This window comes from Hyla sarda, chromosome 12, assembly GCF_029499605.1.
Source record: "Hyla sarda isolate aHylSar1 chromosome 12, aHylSar1.hap1, whole genome shotgun sequence".
Lineage (NCBI taxonomy): Eukaryota > Metazoa > Chordata > Amphibia > Anura > Hylidae > Hyla > Hyla sarda.
The window spans coordinates 16,698,092-16,720,204 of NC_079200.1; the positions used below are offsets into that span (position 1 = coordinate 16,698,092).

Here is a 22,113-nt window from a genome sequence, read left to right on the forward strand (position 1 = left end):
TGCTTGATGCTGTTGAGTGTCAGGTCTGTCACACAGGCACTATGAAGGCTCGGCCTGCAGGCCTTCATGGTCTTCTCTAGAATGATCCTCTAAGCTGACTTACCACATAATCAAATCCAAATCTGGTCTGTTTCCGGCGCTCCCATAGACGATGAACAATCATGTGCAACTCAACACTTCATTCCCATTGGAGATTCGGGTGCCTGTTCGAGATCGCAGGGAAACCTAGCAGCCGGATTCGCTGCAATCTGACATTTCCTATTGTGTTATGAGTCAAAAGCGGTACTCCACTGCTCAGCGTTTGGGGGCTGTCATGCCCCCTCAATGCAAGTCTATGGGAGGGGGCATGACAGCCGTCACAATCCCTCCCATAGATGTGCATTGAGGGGGTGGGGCGTAAAGACATGAGGGGGTGGGGCAATGACGTCACGAGCTCCCAGCTTCGGAACAGTCTGCTTCAACCGCTCGCTGAGCAGCAGACTACCCCTTTAAAAGGACAAGTCTCAACTTAAAAAAATGTATCTCTCCGAAGGATAGGGAATAAGTTTTAGATTGCGAAAGAAAAGAAGACCAAACATTTAAAGGGGTACTCCGCTGCTCAGCGTTTGGAACAAACTGTTCCGAACGCTGAAGCTGGCGCCGGGAGCTTGTGACGTCATGGCCCCGCTCCCTCATGCCGTCACGCCCCGCCCCCTCAATGCAAGTCTATGGGAGGGGGCGTGATGGCATGAGGGGCGGGACTATGACCTCACGAGCTCCTGGCTCCAGCGTTCGGAACAGTTTGTTCCAAACGCTGGGCAGCGGAGTACCCCTTTAAATCAGCAAAAAATAACACCCAACTTACCAGGAGGTTGTCTTGAACCCATACAAAGAGTCTGCGATGGCTGTGATAAGATGCTGGCCTGCAGATAGGAGAAAGTAACAGATATATGCGGTAAAGGGATAGAAGAAACATGAAGAATCCAATGTAAGCACTCCGGGGAAATACTAAGCCTTCCATACACAGAGCATTCAGAATCTCCTCAGACTCCTCACATTTTGTTGTTATGTTGCTTCTTGTGCAAAAAAAAAAAATAAATAAATCCTCCAGACATGATGCTGCCCCCACCATGATCACTGTAGGGATGGTATTGGGCAGGTGATGGGCAGTGCCTGGTTTCCTCCAGACATGATGCTGCCCCCACCATGATCACTGTAGGGATGGTATTGGGCAGGTGATGGGCAGTACCTGGTTTCCCCCAGACATGATGCTGTCCCCACCATGATCACTGTAGGGATGGTATTGGGCAGGTGATGGGCAGTGCCTGGTTTCCTCCAGACATGATGCTGCCCCCACCATGATCACTGTAGGGATGGTATTGGGCAGGTGATGGGCAGTGCCTGGTTTCCCCCAGACATGATGCTGCCCCCACCATGATCCCTTTAGGGATGGTATTGGGCAGGTGATGGGCAGTACCTGGTTTCCTCCAGACATGATGCTGCCCCCACCATGATCACTGTAGGGATGGTATTGGGCAGATGATGGGCAGTGCCTGGTTTCCTCCAGACATGATGCTGCCCCCACCATGATCACTGTAGGGATGGTATTGGGCAGGTGATGGGCAGTGCCTGTTTTCCTCCAGACATGATGCTGCCCCCACCATGATCACTGTAGGGATGGTATTGGGCAGGTGATGGGCAGTGCCTGGTTTCCTCCAGACATGATGCTGCCCCCACCATGATCACTGTAGGGATGGTATTGGGCAGGTGATGGGCAGTGCCTGGTTTCCCCCAGACATGATGCTGCCCCCACCATGATCACTGTAGGGATGGTATTGGGCAGGTGATGGGCAGTGCCTGGTTTCCTCCAGACATGATGCTGCCCCCACCATGATCACTGTAGGGATGGTATTGGGCAGGTGATGGGTAGTACCTGATTTCCCCCAGACATGATGCTGCCCCCATCATGATCACTGTAGGGATGATATTGGGCAGGTGATGGGCAGTGCCTGGTTTCCCCCAGACATGATGCTGCCCCCACCATGATCACTGTAGGGATGGTATTGGGCAGGTGATGGGCAGTGCCTGGTTTCCTCCAGACATGATGCTGCCCCCATCATGATCACTGTAGGGATGGTATTGGGCAGGTGATGGGCAGTGCCTGGTTTCCTCCAGACATGATGCTGCCCCCATCATGATCACTGTAGGGATATTATTGGGCAGGTGATGGGCAGTACCTGGTTTCCCCAGACATGATGCTGCCCCCACCATGATCACTGTAGGGATGGTATTGGGCAGGTGATGGGCAGTGCCTGGTTTCCCCCAGACATGATGCTGCCCCCACCATGATCACTGTAGGGATGGTATTGGGCAGGTGATGGGCAGTGCCTGGTTTCCCTCAGACATGATGCTGCCCCCACCATGATCCCTTTAGGGATGGTATTGGGCAGGTGATGGGCAGTGCCTGGTTTCCTCCAGACATGATGCTGCCCCCACCATGATCACTGTAGGGATGGTATTGGGCAGGTGATGGGCAGTACCTGGTTTCCTCTAGACATGATGCTGCCCCCACCATGATCACTGTAGGGATGGTATTGGGCAGGTGATGGGCAGTGCCTGGTTTCCTCTAGACATGATGCTGCCCCCACCATGATCACTGTAGAGATGGTATTGGGCAGGTGATGGACAGTACCTGGTTTCCCCCAGACATTATGCTGCCCCCACCATGATCACTGTAGGGATGGTAATGGGCAGGTGATGGGCAGTGCTTGGTTTCCCCCAGACATGATGCTGCCCCCACCATGATCACTGTAGGGATGGTATTGGGTAGGTGATGGGCAGTGCCTGGTTTCCTCCAGACATGATGCTGCCCCCACCATGATCACTGTAGGGATGGTATTGGGCAGGTGATGGGCAGTGCCTGGTTTCCCCCAGACATGATGCTGCCCCCACCATGATCACTGTAGGGATGGTATTGGACAGGTGATGGGCAGTGCCTGGTTTCCTCCAGACATGATGCTGCCCCCACCATGATCACTGTAGGGATGGTATTGGGCAGGTGATGGGCAGTGCCTGGTTTCCCCCAGACATGATGCTGCCCCCACCATGATCACTGTAGGGATGGTATTGGGCAGGTGATGGGCAGTGCCTGGTTTCCCCCAGACATGATGCTGCCCCCACCATGATCCCTTTAGGGATGGTATTGGGCAGGTGATGGGCAGTGCCTGTTTTCCTCCAGACATGATGCTGCCCCCACCATGATCACTGTAGGGATGGTATTGGGCAGGTGATGGGCAGTGCCTGGTTTCCTCCAGACATGATGCTGCCCCCACCATGATCACTGTAGGGATGGTATTGGGCAGGTGATGGGCAGTGCTTGGTTTCCCCCAGACATGATACTGCCCCCACCATGATCACTGTAGGGATGGTATTGGGCAGGTGATGGGCAGTGCCTGGTTTCCTCTAGACATGATGCTGCCCCCACCATGATCACTGTAGGGATGGTATTGGGCATATGATGGACAGTACCTGGTTTCCCCCAGACATTATGCTGCCCCCACCATGATCACTGTAGGGATGGTAATGGGCAGGTGATGGGCAGTGCTTGGTTTCCCCCAGACATGATGCTGCCCCCACCATGATCACTGTAGGGATGGTATTGGGTAGGTGATGGGCAGTGCCTGGTTTCCTCCAGACATGATGCTGCCCCCACCATGATCACTGTAGGGATGGTATTGGGCAGGTGATGGGCAGTGCCTGGTTTCCTCCAGACATGATGCTGCCCCCACCATGATCACTGTAGGGATGGTATTGGGCAGGTGATGGGCAGTGCCTGGTTTCCTCTAGACATGATGCTGCCCCCACCATGATCACTGTAGGGATGGTATTGGGTAGGTGATGGGCAGTACCTGGTTTCCCCCAGACATGATGCTGCCCCCACCATGATCACTGTAGGGATGGTATTGGGCAGGTGATGGGCAGTGCCTGGTTTCCTCCAGACATGATGCTGCCCCCACCATGATCACTGTAGGGATGGTATTGGGTAGGTGATGGGCAGTACCTGGTTTCCCCCAGACATGATGTTGCCCCCCACCATGATCACTGTAGGGATGGTATTGGGCAGGTGATGGGCAGTGCCTGGTTTCCTCCAGACATGATGCTGCCCCCACCATGATCACTGTAGGGATGGTATTGGGCAGGTGATGGGCAGTGCCTGGTTTCCCCCAGACATGATGCTGCCCCCACCATGATCACTGTAGGGATGGTATTGGGCAGGTGATGGGCAGTGCCTGGTTTCCCCCAGACATGATGCTGCCCCCACCATGATCACTGTAGGGATGTTATTGGGCAGGTGATGGGCACTGCTTGGTTTCCCCCAGATATGACAGTTAAAACTGAGCCAAAAAATGTTAAAGGGGTATTTCAAGAATTTTTTTTATGTGACTATGCTACAGGGGCTGTAAAGTTAGTGTAGTCCATAATATAGTGTCTGTACCTGTGTGTGACTGTTTTCTCACAATTCTTCTGAGATTTTCACCCCAATATTTATATTTATCTGCATACAAAATTACTGTTGTCTCAGATTTTTCCCAGCTTGCAATGTGGCCGAGACCTGACATCACTAGTCAGCTGATGACAGGGAGCCTGTCTGCTTCAATGGGTGGAGCAATCGCTTGGTGGGAGAGAGATCAATCTGCAACTAATGCAACAGCTGTAGGCACCCTGATTGAAAACCACAGGTCTTTTGAATGGATGCAGCTAATTTATGTTTCAATGGGTGGGGTGGCTGACGTGTGGGAGGGAGGAAAATGGAATGATGTGATTTGTAATCAAAAAAAGAAAAGTCAAACAGGAAATACCAGTTCACAAAAAGCTAGCCACAGTATTATGGTAATCTCACAACATAGCCATTTAGCCCCAAGACAAGCGCAGATCCTTCCTAAGCATGTCCATTACTGTCTGCCAGGTACCTACTAAAATCCCCTTATGGTGGAGAACCCCTTTAAGTCTTGGTTTCATCAGACCAGAGAATCTTGTTTCTCACAGACTGAGTCTTTTAGATGCTTTTTACAAGCTCCAGGCAGCATGTATGCGTCTTTTACTGGTGATGCTTCTTTCTATCCTCTCTCATAAAGTAAATATTGTGGAGGCTGCAGTGATGGTTCTGGAAGTTTCTCCCATCTGTACACAGGATCTTTGGAGCTCAGCCAGAATGACCATTGGGTTCTCGGTCTCCTCTCTTACCAAGGCCCCTCTCCCTCCATTACTTAGTTTGGTGGGTCGGCAGCTATTGGAAGGGTCCTGGTTGTTCCAAACTTCTTCCATGTAAGAATCATGGAGGCCACTGAGCTCTTGGGAACTTTCAGTGCAGTAGATTTTTTTATACACTTCCCCAGATCTCTGCCTCCACACAATCCTGTCCCTGAGCTCTACAGGCAGTTCTTTCACCTCATGGTTTGGAGTTTGCTCTGATATACATGGTTAGCTGTAGACAGGGCTGTGTCTGAGCTCTACAGGCAGTTCTTTGTCCTCATGGATTGGAGTTTGCTCTGATATAGATTGTCAGCTGTGAGACCTTATACAGACAGGGCTGTGTCTGAGCTCTACAGGCAGTTCTTTCCCCCTCATGGCTTGGTGTTTGCTCTGATATACATTGTCAGCTTTGAGACCTTATATAGACAGGGCTGTGTCTGAGCTCTACAGGCAGTTCTTTCCCCCTCATGGCTTGGTGTTTGCTCTGATATACATTGTCAGCTTTGAGACCTTATATAGACAGGGCTGTGTCTGAGCTCTACAGGCAGTTATTTCCTCCTCATGGCTTGGTGTTTGCTCTGATATAGATTGTCAGCTGTGAGACCTTATATAGACAGGGCTGTGTCTGAGCTCTACAGGCAGTTCTTTCTCCTCATGGCTTGGTGTTTGCTCTGATATACATTGTCAGCTGTGAGACCTTATATAGACAGGGCTGTGTCTGAGCTCTACAGGCAGTTCCATAAGGCACCGGAAGATGCGTGAATAACGCGAAGCGGTGCTGTTGTTCCTGACAGCCGCTCCTCGTCTTCCTGCCCGGAGCAGCTCCTCCTCCCTGCACTCGGGTGTTTTTGTTACTTGCTTTTTAATGGAAATTTGAAGAATCCAATAAAGCGAACTACTTGAAATGACATGGTGAGTGCGGACAAATTTCTATCTTCATTCTACTAGATTTGTAAATTACGTCTATTAAAAAATCTTAATCCTTCCAGTACTTATCAGCTGCTGTATGATCCACAGGAAGTTCTTTTCTTTTTGAATTTCTTTTCTGTCTGACCACAGTGCTCTCTGCTGACACCTCTGTCCATTTTAGGAACTGTCCAGAGTAGGAGCAAACCTATCCTGCTCTGGACAGTTCCTAAAATGGACAGAGGTGTCAGCAGAGAGCACTGTGGTCAGACTGGAAAGAACTATACAACTTCCTCTGGCGCATACAGCAGCTGTTAAGTACTGGAAGGATTAAGATTTTTAAATAGAAGTAATTTACAAATCTGTTTAACTTTCTGGCACCAGTTGATTTAAAAACAAATGTTTTCCAGGGGAGTACCCCTTTAAGTGCAGAATGATAGAGGGAAAGGGTATGAAAACTTTCAAAATGCATTGTAGACAAAGCATAATGGCTACTGAACAGAAGACGTGAATGCACCTGAGTGCTGCTGCATGTGGTCGAATCTACGGCTCCAGTCTATTCTCACTAGTACTTGTGATCCTGGATCCAAGGGAGACGATACAAAATGTACAGCGTCCGGGCCCTGCCGGGTCACACGATGAACAGGGACATCCCCGATAAATCCTCTGTCATCAGGCTGGTAGAAGAGACAAGGAATATGAGAAAAAATTTATAAATATATAAAATACTATTTTATTAAATAAATAAATAAATGAATAAAATTAAATACATAAAATTAAATAAATAAAATTAAAATTAAATACATAAATACAATTAAATAAATGACTAATTAAATTTTTTATTTTTTTTTCTCAAATCACAAACTCACAAACATTTATTTTAGGAAGATGCCCTAACAAAGAGAAGCTGTATCCACCAAACAGCACACATTCTCTAACAGGGCAGAAGGTTACAGGCAGTGTTTTCCAACCAGGGTGCCTGCAGCTGTGGCAAAACTCCCAGCATGCCCGGACAGTCTTTGTCTGTCTGGGCATGCTGGGAGTTGTAGTTTTGCAACAGCTGAAGGCACCCTGTTTGGGAAACCCTACTATGAGGAGTTTTTCATATGGGCTACAGGCTTTCTGTAATGCTGCATCCATTTCCCATGAATCTATGGGCTGAGTGTGTGGTGCTTGATCACTGCACCTGATCATTACTTAGGCTGCTGTTGCTGGAGTGTAACCAGGTGAACTGAGTAGACTTATAAGTAGGTGCAGTTTTAATGTGTTTTCTAATTCAAAGTTACTTTTTTTTAGAGAAATATTGCCATGAGGCAAAAGGGGTTGACCCATAATTACAACAGAGGGGGGTTCACGAAGATATGACGTTTTTAGGCCAGTGTTTCCTGACCAGGGTTCCTCCGGCTACTGCAAAACTACAACTCCCAGCATATTTTTTTAACATCACCAGAAAAATGCAATGTGTGAAAACAGCCTGAATGGAGGAGAGGTGTATAACTACTATATATCCTGATCCCATAGAGATAGCAGCAGTATACAGATAATGCTGGAGGGGTGTATAACTACTATATATCCTGATCCCATAGAGATAGCAGCAGCAGTATACAGATAGAGCTGGAGGGGAGGTGTATAACTATTATATATCCTGATCCCATCGAGATAGCAGCAGTATACAGATAGAGCTGGAGGGGAGGTGTATAACTACTATATATCCTGATACCATAGAGATAGCAGCAATATACAGATAGAGCTGGAGGGAAGGTGTATAACTACTATATATCCTGATCCCATAGAGATAGCAGCAGTATACAGATAATGCTGGAGGGGTGTATAACTACTATATATCCTGATCCCATAGAGATAGCAGCAGCAGTATACAGATAGAGCTGGAGGGGAGGTGTATAACTATTATATATCCTGATCCCATTGAGATAGCAGCAGTATACAGATAGAGCTGGAGGGGAGGTGTATAACTATTATATATCCTGATCCCATTGAAATAGCAACAGTATACAGATAGAGCTGGAGGGAGGTGTATAACTACTATATATCCTGATCCCATAGAGATAGCAGCAGCAGTATACAGATAGCGCTGGAGGGGAGGTGTATAACTATTATATATCCTGATCCCATTGAGATAGCAACAGTATACAGATAGAGCTGGAGGGGAGGTGTATAACTATTATATATCCTGATTCCATATAGATAGAAGCAGCAGTATACAAAGAGCCAGAGGGGAGGTGTATAACTGCTTTATATCCTGATCCCATAGAGATAGCAGCAACATATAGATAGAGCTTGAGGGGAGATGTATACCTACTATATATCCTGATACCAAAGAGATAGCAGCAGTATACAGGTAGAGCTGGAGGGGAGGTGTATAACTGCTATATATCCTGATTCCATTGAGATAGCAGCAGTATACAGATAGTTATACACCTCCCCTCCAGCTCTATCTATATACTGCTTCTTCTATCTCTATGGCATCAGGATATCTAGTTATACACCTCCCCTCCAGGCAATGATGTCATCCTGTAGTTCGGGACTGACCACTTCCTCTGACACATTACACCCTGGGCTTTTCAGTGGGTCGGGCTGCTGATCACATGACCCAGTTACAGTAATAAAACAGATGGATGCAGTTGCACTGGAATTTTACCTGGCCACCCCCTTCCGGGAACAGAACAGTGTCCTTCAATATCACGTTGTATCCCGATAGCGTCTCCTTCTTCCCTGCGTTCTCGGTCTTCAGCTGAGCAGGAGAGCAGGACGTCACCTCGGTCAGCAGCTACAAAGAGAAGAAATGTCTTCTAAATCCTAGAACACTCAGATATAATACATAGACGGCCGCTGTCACACCTAAAGATACATTCACTATGTTACACTTCATCTGCAGGCTAGAAAAGTGACTATAGAGGCTCCGCCCCTCCCGCATGCTTTACACTGCAGCTCTGCTTTTTCTGCCCCTTTAAAGGGGTACTCCGGTGAAAACCTTTTTTCTTTTAAATCAACTGGCTCCGGAAAGTTAAACATATTTGTAAATTACTTCTATTAAAAAAATCTTAATCCTTCCAGTACTTATTAGCTGCTGAATACTACAGAGGAAATTCTTTTCTTTTTGGAATGCTCTCTGATGACATCACGAGCACAGTGCTCTTTGCTGATGTCAGTATAATAATAATAATAAGTCTTTATATATTGTTGTCCTTAGTGGGATTTGAACCCAAGGCCCCAGCACTGCAAGGCAGCAGTGCTAACCACTGAGCCACCATGCTGCCCTTAGCATTCATCTGCTATGCATGGTTGCTAAAATGGACAGAGATGTCAGCAGAGAGCACTGTGTTCGTGATGTCATCAGTGTTCCAAAAAGAAAGGAATTTCCTCTGTAGCATTCAGCAGCTAATAAGTACTGGAAGGATTAAGATTTTTTTAATAGAAGTAATTTACAAATCTGTTTAACTTTCCGGAGCCAGTTGATTTAAAAGAAAAAAAAAGGTTTTCACCGGAGTACCCCTTTAAAGTATTATGGGGAAAACGTATCCCCTATGCAAAGGATAGGGGATAAGTTTTAGATCACTGGGGGTCCGAACGCTTGGATCCCCGACGATCTCCTGCTCTCCCGCACGAACAGCACATCACGCCCCCCACACAAAGCGCCGGCTGACACGCCCCTCCATATGTCGCTATGGGAGTGCCAGGGATTTAGCATATTTCTCATTTAGAGCAAAAATGAACCAAGTTTGATATCAATAGAATCATCCTGACACATAGATTCCAAAAATGCACAATTGCGTTATTTATTTATAAAAAAAAATTTTTTTTTTTTTTTGGTTCTGCCCCAAAATATTTTTTTTTTCTGGCTTCGGAATACAATATAGAGTCTTAGAAGGCGAAGAGGGAGATAATGGAAGACAAAAATTAAAATGTGAAGGTCTGGAAGGGTTGGAGAACACTGCAATATAGCCAGCGAAAACTAATAGTGCATGATGGGAGTTGTAGTCCTGCCACAGGTTGGGGAACACTATAAATATAGCCAGCGAAAACTGTCAGTGCATGATGGGAGTTGTAGTCCTGCCACAGGTTGGGGAACACTATAAATATAGCCAGCGAAAACTGTCAGTGCATGATGGGAGTTGTAGTCGTGCCACAGGTTGGGGAACACTATAAATATAGCCAGCGAAAACTGTTAGTGCATGATGGGAGTTGTAGTCGTGCCACAGGTTGGGGAACACTATAAATATAGCCAGCGAAAACTGTCAGTGCATGATGGGAGTTGTAGTCGTGCCACAGGTTGGGGAACACTATAAATATAGCCAGCGAAAACTGTTAGTACATAATGACTCTGTTTTAAAGATCAGTATGAAGTTCTGTCAGAAAATCAGCTGTAAAATGGCGGTTACAAAACCCTATACGGCCGTTAGAAAATCCCATTATAGTCTACGGCAGTGGTCTTCAACCTGCGGACCTCCAGATGTTGCAAAACTACAACTCCCGGCTGTCCGGGCATGCTGGGAGTTGTAGTTTTGTAACATCTGGAGGTCCGCAGGTTGGAGACCACTGGTCTTTGGGATTTTTCTAGTAGCCATTTTAACCCGTTATCGCCCGTTATTAATAACGGCCGTTATTTTGTGATGGAAGATAGTAACGGGAGAAATAGTGCATGAACTCCCGTCACTATCGTCCGTCACAAAATAACGTCCGTTATTAATAACGGGCGATAATGGGTCAAAATGGCTACTAGAAAAATCCCATATAGACTATAATGGGATTTTCTAACGGGCGTATAGGGTTTTCTAACCGCCGTTTTACTGCCGATTTTCTGACGGAACTTCGAAAACTGAGTCATTATGTAGTGTGAAATAGGGATCGACCGATTATCGGTTTGGGCGATAATCACAATTTTGGGCATTATCGGTATCAGCAATTACCTTGCCGATAATGCCCCGCACCGCCCCCCACCGCACCGCGACTGCCCCCCCCCCCCGACCCGCCGCACCGACCCGCCACACCGCCCCCCCAAACCGCGTCACACCCCCCACCGCACCGCCCCGGCCCCATTGCTTCCCCCATCCCCGGTTTTATTATTACCTGTTCCCGGGGCCCACGCTACTTCTGGCTCCTGCTGCGTCCTGCGTTACGCTGTGCGCAATGATGAGTGACGTGACGTGCGCAATGTGACGTCACCATTAGTGCGCACAGTGACAGCTCAGGTGGACGCCACCGGAGCCAGATGTAGAGTGGACCCCGGGAACAGGTAATTATGAAACCGAGGATGGGGGAGGCAATGGGGCCGGGGCAGTGGGGGTGCGACATGGCGCGGCGGTAGGTGGGGGGAGCGGTGGCGGTGAAAGGTCTTAGGACCCCCGGACAGGCAGGGGGGAGAGAAGCGGGTGGCGGCGGCGGCCTATGGCACCGCAAAAGCCACTGCAGTGCATTGATTTAAAGCGCCCCCTTTAAATCAATGATCTGCAGCGGTGTCGCGGGGGGGGATAAATAGCCGATAACTTATACCGGAATATCGGTATAAGTTATCGGCTATCGGCCCTAACCTCCACCGATTATCGGTATCGGCCCTAAAAAAACGATATCGGTCGATCCCTAGTGTGAAAGGGGCCTTAGTGCATGATGGGAGTTGTAGTTGTGCCACAGATTTGGTGAACACTGCGTTAGGTAGTCACCCGATTCCATTGAACTCCCATAGATGACATCGGACCCTTCAGAAGCAGCGTCGGCCGTCGTGCACTCACCTCTGTGGCGTAGCTGTCTGTCTGACAGAAGAACGCCATATTATCAGCAGGCGATGGGCGCCGCGGTGGCTGTAGCGGTGTACAAGGATGTCAGGTCGTCCTGGGAAGGTAAACACAATGCAGGAGTGAGATACTGACTAGTGTTGAGCACGAATATTCGTAATGCTAATTTTTATCGCAAATATCGGCATTTCGTGAATATTTACAATATAGTGCTATCTATTCGTAATGACGAATATTCGTTTTTACGCTAATTTGGTGAACATAGAGAATATGCGAATTTCACGAACACGGGACAAATTAATCGTCGATATATTCGTGAAATATCGCAAATTTGAATACGGCCCCTGCCGCTCATCACTAATACGGACTACACAGCGCCCCCTACAGACACCGGTGGCCAACAGCTCCACATGGGTAAAAGATCAAGTAACAAAAAAATACCAGAAAATACAAATTCCACAGTGCTCACCCACCCAGCTTTCCCACAGCCCAGAAGGGCGTAACATGGCTCAGCACTGGAGAGATGGATGGCAGCCTGTCTGGGAGCTGTAATCATGGCTGCCACCCAGCTTTCCCTGACACTGAGATAGCAAAGAGAAACTTATACATCCTGAGCCACCGTTCACATTATCAGCAGCCTATGCGATTGCGTTATTACAGCTCACATGGCGCAAGTCTCACCCTAAATACACCGAGGAGCTGCCATTGCCGGGGATTACAGTATAGAAACGAAACTACATATCCCAGAATCCATCGCGGCTTCCTCCCTACGGGTAGCCTCTCGGGTCATTTGGCAGAACGCGCTGATGTACCCGCGGACGGCCGCTAGAGGGCGAGCGGCTACACGCATTGAGTAAGCGGAAAACGAAACCACAAAACATCGCGATAAGTAAACTACTCCCCGAGTTGTGTGTGTGTGTATATATATATATATATATATATATATATATATATATATATATATATATGTATGTATAAAATATAATCGCCTTGTTTCACTGTAGGATGCTTTCACATTTTAGTGCGGTTTTTGGCATAGGTGTCCTTAGTCAAGGGGAATAGCCACATAGGGGCAATGGGGAGCAGTAGGCGGGATTTTCGGTTCCTCGGGGGCGGTCCTAGCATCATGTTGGCTAATTATTTTTATTTATGCCCCTAATAGGTTAAATACAATAGCGGTTGTTATTGTAAATAAGTTATAGGGCCGTGGTCTTTAAACTGTGGACCTACAGATGTTGCAAAACTACAACTCCCAGCATGCCCAGACAGCCAACGGCTGTCTGGGCATGCTGGGAGTTGTAGTTTTGCAACATCTGGCCGTCCAAAGTTTAACCCCTTGGGGACGGAGCCCATTATAACCCTAAGGACGGGAGCATTTTTTGCACATCAGACTTTAAGTATTAATAACTCTGGAATGCTTTTACTTATAGATTTGATTCAGAGATTGTTTTTTCCTGACATATTCTACTTTAGGTAAGTGTTAAATTTTCGACGATACCTGCATCATTTCTTGGTGAAAAATTCCAAAATTTAAGGAATTTTTTTTAAAATTCTGCATTTTTCTAACTTTGAAGCTCTCTGCTTGTAAGGAAAATGGATATTCCAAATAAATTATATATTTATTCAAATATACAATATGTCTACTTTATGTTTGCATCATAAAGTTGACATTTTTTTTTATTTTTTGAAGACATCAGAGGGCTTCAGCAGAAATTTTCCAATTTTTTCCGAAAAATTTCAAAATCAGAATTTTTCAGGGACCAGTTAAGTTTAGAAGTGAATTTGAGGGGTCTTTATGTTGTAAATCCCTTATAATGGATTTTATTTTATGCAAAGTGGAGGAGAAAAATCAAAATCTCCATTTACTTACACTAAAATGTTATTGTAGCCCCCATTTTTTCCATTTTTACAAGGGGTAAAAGGTAAAAAGGCCCCCCAAAACTTGTAATTCATTTTCTCTCGAGTAAGGAAATACCTCATATGTGGATGTAAAGTGCTCTGTGGGGGGGACTAGAGGGCTCAGAAGGGAAGGAGCGACAATGGGATTTTTTGCCGAATTAAGCTGGAATGGTTTTTGGGAGGCATGTCACATTTAGGAAGCTCCTATGGTGCCAGAAAAGTAAAAAAAAAAAAAAAAAAAAAACACATGGCATACCATTTGGGAAACTACACCCCTCAAGGAACGTAACAAGGGGTACACTGAGCCTTAACACCCCACAGATGATTGACGAACTTTCGTTAAATTGGGACGTAAAAATAAAAAATAAATCTTTTTATAGTAAAATGCTGGTGTTACCCCAAATTTTTCATTTTCACAAGGGGTAATAGGAGAAAAAGCCCCCCAAAATTTGTAACCTCATTTCTTCTGAGTATGGAAATACCCCATATGTGAATGTAAAGTGCTCTGCGGGCGAACTACAATGCTCAGAAGTGAAGGAGTGCTATTGGACTTTTGGAGAGAGAATTTAGTTGGAATGGAAGTCGGGGGCCATGTGCGTTTACAAAGCCCCCCGTGGTGCCAGAACAGTGGATCCCCCCACATGTGACCCCATTTTGGAAACTACACCCCTCACAGAATTTAATAAGGGGTGCAGTGAATATTTAAACCCCACTGGTGTTTGACAGATCTTTGGAACAGTGGGCTGTGCAAATGGAAAATTACATTTTTTCATATTAGCGGATCACTGTTCAAAAAAATCTGTCAGACACCTGTGGGGCGTAAATGCTCACTGTACCCCTTATTACATTACGTGAGGGGTGTAGTTTCCATGTGTCCACTGTTCTAGAGAAAGGGGAGGGGGGCTCAGCTAAAATATGTAAACCCTGGGTGCTTAACCAACATTATATGAAGCCAACGCTGCAACAAACCCAGAAACAATGTACAATGGAAGCACACCAAAAAAATACCAAAAAAATGATACAATAGGTACAAAATATGACAATCTTTATTAGGAGCACATGATTACATAGCAAAAAAAAACACACGACATGATAATGATAGACACAAAGAAAGTATGATTAAAACCATTTAAAAAGGCCCATGTCGGGCCACACCACACAGATGAGACATGGTATATGTCTCATCCGGACCTGGGTGAAAGAAATGTAGTGCCCCTACCACAAATGAAGTAATACTACCCTAGGCCCCCACCTGACCTGAATCACCCAAGCACATAAAAAGTGACAAGTGCGCAATACACAATTTAAACCTGTATACAAAGGTGTCACAATGAAATATCGGAGATGACAGGGAATCTCTAGAGCTAAATAACCGAACAGTCAAAATATGAACAAATGAACTAGAGATGCCAATAAAAGATTGCCCAGATACGGTCAGATGGGTGGCAAGGCCAACACAAGGTGGGAACAAATATCACCCGTATACACAGGTCCGAAGAACCTCCACGCGTTCCGTCACTGAGTGACTACCAAAATTCCTCAGGAATGACACTCCTGAGGAAGTCACTCAGTGACGGAACGCGTGGAGGTTCTTCGGACCTGTGTATACGGGTGATATTTGTTCCCACCTTGTGTTGGCCTTGCCTCCCATCTGACCGTATCTGGGCAATCTTTTATTGGCATCTCTAGTTCATTTGTTCATATTTTGACTGTTCGGTTATTTAGCTCTAGAGATTCCCTGTCATCTCCGATATTTCATTGTGACACCTTTGTATACAGGTTTAAATTGTGTATTGCGCACTTGTCACTTTTTATGTGCTTGGGTGATTCAGGTCAGGTGGGGGCCTAGGGTAGTATTACTTCATTTGTGGTAGGGGCACTACATTTCTTTCACCCAGGTCCGGATGAGACATATACCATGTCTCATCTGTGTGGTGTGGCCCGACATGGGCCTTTTTAAATGGTTTTAATCATACTTTCTTTGTGTCTATCATTATCATGTCGTGTGTTTTTTTTGCTATGTAATCATGTGCTCCTAATAAAGATTGTCATATTTTGTACCTATTGTATCATTTTTTTGGTATTTTTTTTTGGTGTGCTTCCATTGTACATTGTTTCTGGGTTTGTTGCAATGTGTCCACTGTTCTGGCACTATGGGGGGCTTTGTAAACACACATGGCCTTCAATTCCAGCCTAATTCTCTCTCCAAAAGCCCAATGGCGCTCCTTCTCTTCTGGCCGCACTCCTCCTGCCCCCGCCGCTACTCCGATGACGCCGCTGGTCCGGTAAGCTGGCCAAGGTCCCCCCCTCGCCGCACATGTTCACCCCCGCTCTGCCCGGACTTTGATCGGTGGGCAGAGTGGGGGAAGTTAACTTTAACCCCCCGCCCCCAACTGCAATTAGTCTGTCGTACTGACCTAGGCATTACCACGGGATGCCTGTTGATAGATATCAGCAGTCATCCCGGTCCGGTCCACGTGCAGCGGGGATCGAATTTCCCACGGGCGTACAGGTACGCCCTCTGTCCTTACGTACCAGGATGCGAGGGCGTCCCTGTATGCTCTCTGTCCCCAACAGGTCAACCACCACTGTTATAGGGTCAAAAGCTTCAAAGGGGGCAGAGCCAACTAGAAAGGGGGCAGAATTTTGGCATTTTATGACGATCCTGGTGGGCTTTAACCCTTCCCGACCCTGTCAAATTTTTACTTTTTTCTTACATCATCTCCATTCTCACCGTTTTTTATTTTTTGTGCTTACTTTACTACTTACTGACACATGTGGGCTGCGTGTGGGCCGCCATTGGTTGGGAAGGGGTTAAATGTTGCAGGATCATGCAACTGTTATTTGTAAAACTTTTGACACGTTGCAGGAACTGCTGCATGAAGAGGAGGAGACATCTGACCTCTTGGACCTCTATGCTGGGCCTGAGTGGTCCAATTTGGACCTGTGGTATTACCCATTCATACATGTGATCTGTTTATTAGCCATGTGATCTGTATGTTTCTATAGATTATCTTGTGTCTGTAATCCCTGATGAACCTCTAGGTTTTGATCCTCTAGGGGGGGAAACACGCCGGGAATGTTTAAACTTTATGCAGGAATTTGTTTTGTGGGGGTCACAACACCACGCTAGGGGCAGCACCAGCAGTATTGACTATGGCGCCCTCCGTCTTTATGGTTGCTTATCATAGCAAGTGTAGTGCTCCTCGTCTACACTTATTTGTTCTACATTTGGTGACTGGGAGGCCTAAACATGATTGTCCCAGTTGCAGAAATGGGTTCAGTAAGTGACACTTACCATGATCAGAAGTCAGAACCCCGCGATCTTTGTGCAGCGCCCGGAGTTCATATAGATTGCTAGGTGCAGGCGTCAGGGGCCGTAAGGCCATGGCCATGCCCCTTGTGATGTCACACCACGCCCCCTCAATGCAAGTCTATGGGAGGGGAAGTGACAGCCGTCACGCCCCCTCCCGTAGATTTGCATTGAGAGGGTAGAAGAGCGTTGCCATGAAATCACGACCCCCACCTGCACCCAGCATTCGGAACAAAACGTTCAGAACGTTGGGGCAGCGGAGTACCCCTTTAAATGCCTAGCACCAATAGTGTGGCGCTGTTGTAAACCTTCTGCACTTTGGCTGTATTGTGAAGTGGTTATAATTGCCAACGCCACTGTATAAAACCAAAGAACGCCTCCCTGACTTTTCGCTGTTTCCACAGCTTTGTCAAGGGCTAGAATTTAGGGGGAACCCCCCAAGGGGTTGGAAATTGATTGTTATAGCCCTGAGACTCACCAGGGAAATTGTGTTTGTTACAGAATTGACCCTTAAAGAATACCTCTCATGATCTTGTTAAATGTTATAATCCTCCCAGGTCACTGCCCCATCATGATAAACCTCCCCCTGCCTTTATTTTTATTATTTTTTAGTTTTCTACCTTGATATTGCTCTGCATTTTCTGCTCAGTCTCAGTCAGATTCAACGACTGGGAAGGGGTGTTCCCCAGCAGGTGTGACATCATCTGAAGCCATACAGGGGAGAAATTCCTCCCTCACTCTGCTACACACAGCCCAGAGCAGTTCAGTGTGAGATGAGCTATGATTGGCTAAGGCTGCACCCCCCCCCTCAGCACTTCAGACTGCATTTCCTGATGATTTTGGACTGCCAGGCCAGCAGGAGTTCAAAGTCTGTGCAAGGGATGGGGAAAATGTGCTCTGGACAAGTAGGGAGACACCTAGTGGCAGCTTTTAAAAAAAAAAAAAAAAACATAAAAAACTTCTTTTTTTTTATTTTTTTTTAAACGAAGTACATTAGATTTTTTATTTACCATAACAAGTGCAATAGCAAACATTGGTTTTCATTTAATTAAATTTAATGGGTTAGCCAGGAATAGAAAAACAGAGCTAATTTATTTCAAAAACAGCTCCATGCCTGTCCCCAGGTTGGGTGTGGTATTACAACTTAGCTCCATTCACTTCAATGAAACTGAGCTGCAGGACCTCCCCCAATTTAAGATCTGTTTTTCTATTCCTGGATAATCCCTTTAAATCATGTTCACACTGCGGAATTTCCGAGCAGAATGTGGCAGAAAAATTCTGCTTGGAAATTTCGTTGCAGCAGTGTCCTGATGTTTTCAGTGGGATTCTGCTGCACCGTGCACATGGTGGAAACATCTGTCGCGGAAATTTCGACTCCAGCATTTCTGAGCCGATTTCGCAGAATGAATTGACATGTCATGAATACGCTTGAAAATGTGTTGTCATCTATGGAGATGGCGCAGTTCTGAACTATCCTAATGCCGTCATGTTCTGCCAGCGCCTGCTGTCTGCGGACGGTCTGCCAGGTCATTTTTAGAGCGGACATTCTGCCGTGTGACCATACCCCAGGGCCGAAGGTTTACACGGTTGAAAATGTGCGGAATGTGAGCCCGGAAATCCCGGGTGGACATTCCGCACATATAAATAATCTGGCGGGCACTAGGACTGCTCGGAAATGCACCATTTCATAGACGGCAATGCATTTCCATGCAGAATCCTTGAAAGAATAGACAATTCTATTCTTTCTGCGGATGCTGGATTCGGGATTTCTGCACAGTTCAGCAGAATCCCATTGAAATCAATAGGACTTTGCTGCAGCGGAATGTCCGTCCATATCCCCTAACATTTACCCAAAGGAAAATTAAGACACAATAAAATAAAAATAAAAAACAACAACAATTTATTATTGTAAAAGTTACAAAAATGAAAAATAACACAATAACTTCTCTCTTCTTTCTCCGATGTAAATTCCGTAGCTCTGGACTCTGAAAACACAAAGAGACATGATTTATTAATATATATATATATATATATATATATATATATATATATATATATATATACGGTATACATATTTCCAAATAGTAGAATCTCCCAATAGCGGACACTCCCGGGGGGGGGAGGTGTCGGTTATTGAGTGATGCCCCCTATTGGGAAAATTACCAAGTTCTGTCCTGTACTCATTCCAGAGTGTAATTACCTATAAAACATGATAATAAGCGACATTACAGTAGAATCTCCCAGTGCCGTTTAATCACCTGTTATCGTCCCCCTCTGTATCATTTCATCCCCCCCTCTTGATCCCTCCATTGCCATTTCATCCCCCCTTTATCCCCCTGTGCCACTTTATTTCCCCAGTTGCCTGTGCCAAATCATCCCACCTCACGCCCTGTGCCACATCATTTCCCCTTGATCTCCCTTGTGCTTTTTCTTCCTCCCTTAATTACCCCCTATACAAAATCATCCCCCTCCCTTTACCACCCCCTGTGCCATTACATCCCCCTTGAGCCATTTCTTACCCCCATATCTCACCTGTGTTATTTCATATATTCATTATTCCCCCTGTGCCCTGTGGCAAATTATCCCCCTTACCCCTTGTGCCACATCACTTTTTCCCCTCCTCCCCTTGTTGTTCTTCTTACCTGGCCAGCAGGCTCAAGTGCAGGGGTTCTCAGTAGCTTTGACGTTTCTCCTGATGTCCTCTACGCTACACTCACTGAGAGGCGGTGAGCAGCGGCAGCTGCCAGCAGTGACAAGTAAGTGCAGCACAGAGCATGTCAGGAGCGTCACTCGTAACTGCTGGCAGCCGCCACTGCTCTCAGTGAGTGCAGCGCAAAGGATGTCAGGAGAACATCAAACCCGCTGAGAACCCCTGCACCTGAGACTGCTGGCCAGTTAAGAAGAACAACAGGGAGAGGAGGGAAGGGGAAAAGTGATGTGTCGTAAGGGGTGAGGGGGATGATTTGGCACAAGGGGAATAAAGTGGCACAGGGGGATGAAATGGCACAGGGGGTGGGGAAAAAGGGGCGATGAATTTGCACAGAGGATAATGAAGGGGGGTGAAATGGCATGTGGGGGCATCAAGGAGAAATGAACTGGCACAGGGGATAATAAAAGGGGAAATGATTTGGCACAGGGGGAATAAAGTGTCACGGGGGATCAGAGAGGGGCAAATGCTGTTTAAATGGCGGGTTTTCTGCTTCTGTGCTGGGGCTGCTGCAGGGGGCGGGGGTACAGTGGGAGCCCGGGCCCCTTACTGGGGTATTGGCTGTACCCCCTGATGGTGGCCATGTGTACAAAGTAGGACCAGGTCATAAGTCTGGTTGTCCCCTATTGGGACTGTTTTGTCCCCTATTGGGTGTATCTGTGTCCGCTATTGGGAGTGTCCCCTATTCGGAGCGTGCAAATACATAAAGTCCTATGGGACTCTGCCGGGGGAAAAAACTATTTCTGCTATTGGGAGGGGGCCACTAATGGAAATTGTAATATATATATGTATCCTGAAGCCTGATGTCATCTTATAGGGTGACAACCCTGGGGGTAATGTAGATGTTGCACCAGACCCGCTCTACCGATTACCCTGAGATGACAAATTAAAGGGGTTATCGAGGATTAGAAAAAAAAAGAGCTGATTTCTTCTAAAAACAGCACCACCCCTCTGCTATGGTTGTGTGTGGTATTGCAGCTCAGTTTCATTAAAGTGAAGGAAGTCAAGTTGTAATACCACACACAACCTAAAGGACAAGGAGTGGCGCTGTTTTTGCAAGAAATTACCATTGATTTTATAATCATGTATAAAACCATCAACCCAGTGTAGATTACAATAGGTTTAGTCGAGGTGTTGAATTTATGGAAATATTCCCTTTTTTTGTGATGTCCGCGTATAGGAGTAGATATAGGGTGCAGAGGCTGCATTGGCGTCTACGAGATGGAACATGACCTTCTAATTCAGTGTTTCCCAACCAGGGTGCCTCCAGGTGTTGCAAAACTACAACTCCCAGCATGCCCGGACAGCCAAAGGCTGTCCGGGCATGCTGGGAGCTGTAGTTTTGCAACAGCTGGAGGCACCCTGGTTGGGAAACACTGTTCTGATCCACCCCCCCCCCCCCCCCCAACCCGTAATCGCCAACTAGTGTTGATAAATAAAAATGAGCACCTTACCTACAGTAGGGACACGTTCACACCTCATACATCATCCTGGTAAAAGAAATGTATTTTTATTAGTTTGTTCTATATGTTTTATTACATCCTGTCTATTTTTATCTTCCAGGGACATTAGAAGAATAATTGCAATGCAAAAACCTTTACCACAGTCTAAGCAGGAAAACGGAGCGATCAGGGCAATAACAAGGAGAAGGTACAGGTACCCGGGCTATATTCTCACCACCCCTCCAGCTCTATCTGTATACTGCTGCTATCTCTACAGGATCAGGATATATAGTAGCTATACTCCTCTCCTCCAACTCTATCTGTATACTGCTACTGCTATCTCTATGGGGTCAGGATATTTAGTAGTTATACACCTCCACTCCAGCTCTATCTTTATACTGCTGCTATCTCTACAGAATCGGGATATATAGTAGCTATACTCCTCTCCTCCAACTCTATCTGTATACTGCTACTGCTATCTCTATGGGGTCAGGAAATTTAGTAGTTATACACCTCTTCTCCAGCTCTATCAGTATACTGTTGTTATCTCTACAGGATCAGGATATATAGTAGTTATAAACCTTCCCTTCAGCTCTGTCTGTATACTGCTGCTATCTCTATGGGATCAGGATATTTTGTAGTTATACACCTCCCTATCTCTATCTGTATACTGCTGCTATTTCTTTGGGATCAGGATATATAGTAGCTATATCCCTTCTCTCCAGGCCTATCTGTATACTGCTGCTGCTATTTCTATGAGATCAGGATATATACTAGTTATACACCTCCCTCCAGCTCTATCTGTATACTGCTGTTATCTCTACAGGATCAGGATATATAGTAGCTATACACCTCCCATCCAGA

General features: G+C 46.3%; 2 protein-coding genes across 8 annotated transcripts in view; one reads left to right on the forward strand and one right to left on the reverse strand.

The window, feature by feature from the left end:
* LOC130296248 (alanyl-tRNA editing protein Aarsd1-B-like) overlaps positions 1–22,113 on the reverse strand; it is an 85,619-nt gene that overhangs the window by 34,642 nt on the left and 28,864 nt on the right. Inside the window, exons 1-5 of one of the 6 annotated variants that reach the window (XM_056547613.1) lie at positions 12,330–12,350; positions 11,886–11,985; positions 8,798–8,926; positions 6,656–6,815; positions 845–902 (exon numbers count right to left, since the gene is read on the reverse strand). In XM_056547613.1, the coding sequence (XP_056403588.1) occupies positions 845–902; positions 6,656–6,815; positions 8,798–8,926; positions 11,886–11,924 (386 nt within the window). In that variant the 5' untranslated portion in view covers positions 11,925–11,985; positions 12,330–12,350. Of the gene's footprint in view, positions 1–844; positions 903–6,655; positions 6,816–8,797; positions 8,927–11,885; positions 11,986–12,329; positions 12,351–12,569; positions 12,693–18,912; positions 19,086–21,261; positions 21,298–22,113 lie in introns of those variants that run through there. The other 5 variants (XM_056547612.1, XM_056547617.1, XM_056547614.1 and 2 more) reach the window with 5 other exon arrangements.
* Positions 12,694–22,113, forward strand: part of RUNDC1 (RUN domain containing 1) — a 97,180-nt gene continuing 87,760 nt past the window's right edge. The window contains exons 1-2 of one of the 2 annotated variants that reach the window (XM_056547611.1): positions 12,694–12,741; positions 21,371–21,457. The gene's annotated coding sequence lies outside the window, so the exon portion shown is untranslated. Of the gene's footprint in view, positions 12,742–21,370; positions 21,464–22,113 lie in introns of both variants that reach the window. The other variant, XM_056547610.1, reaches the window with a different exon arrangement.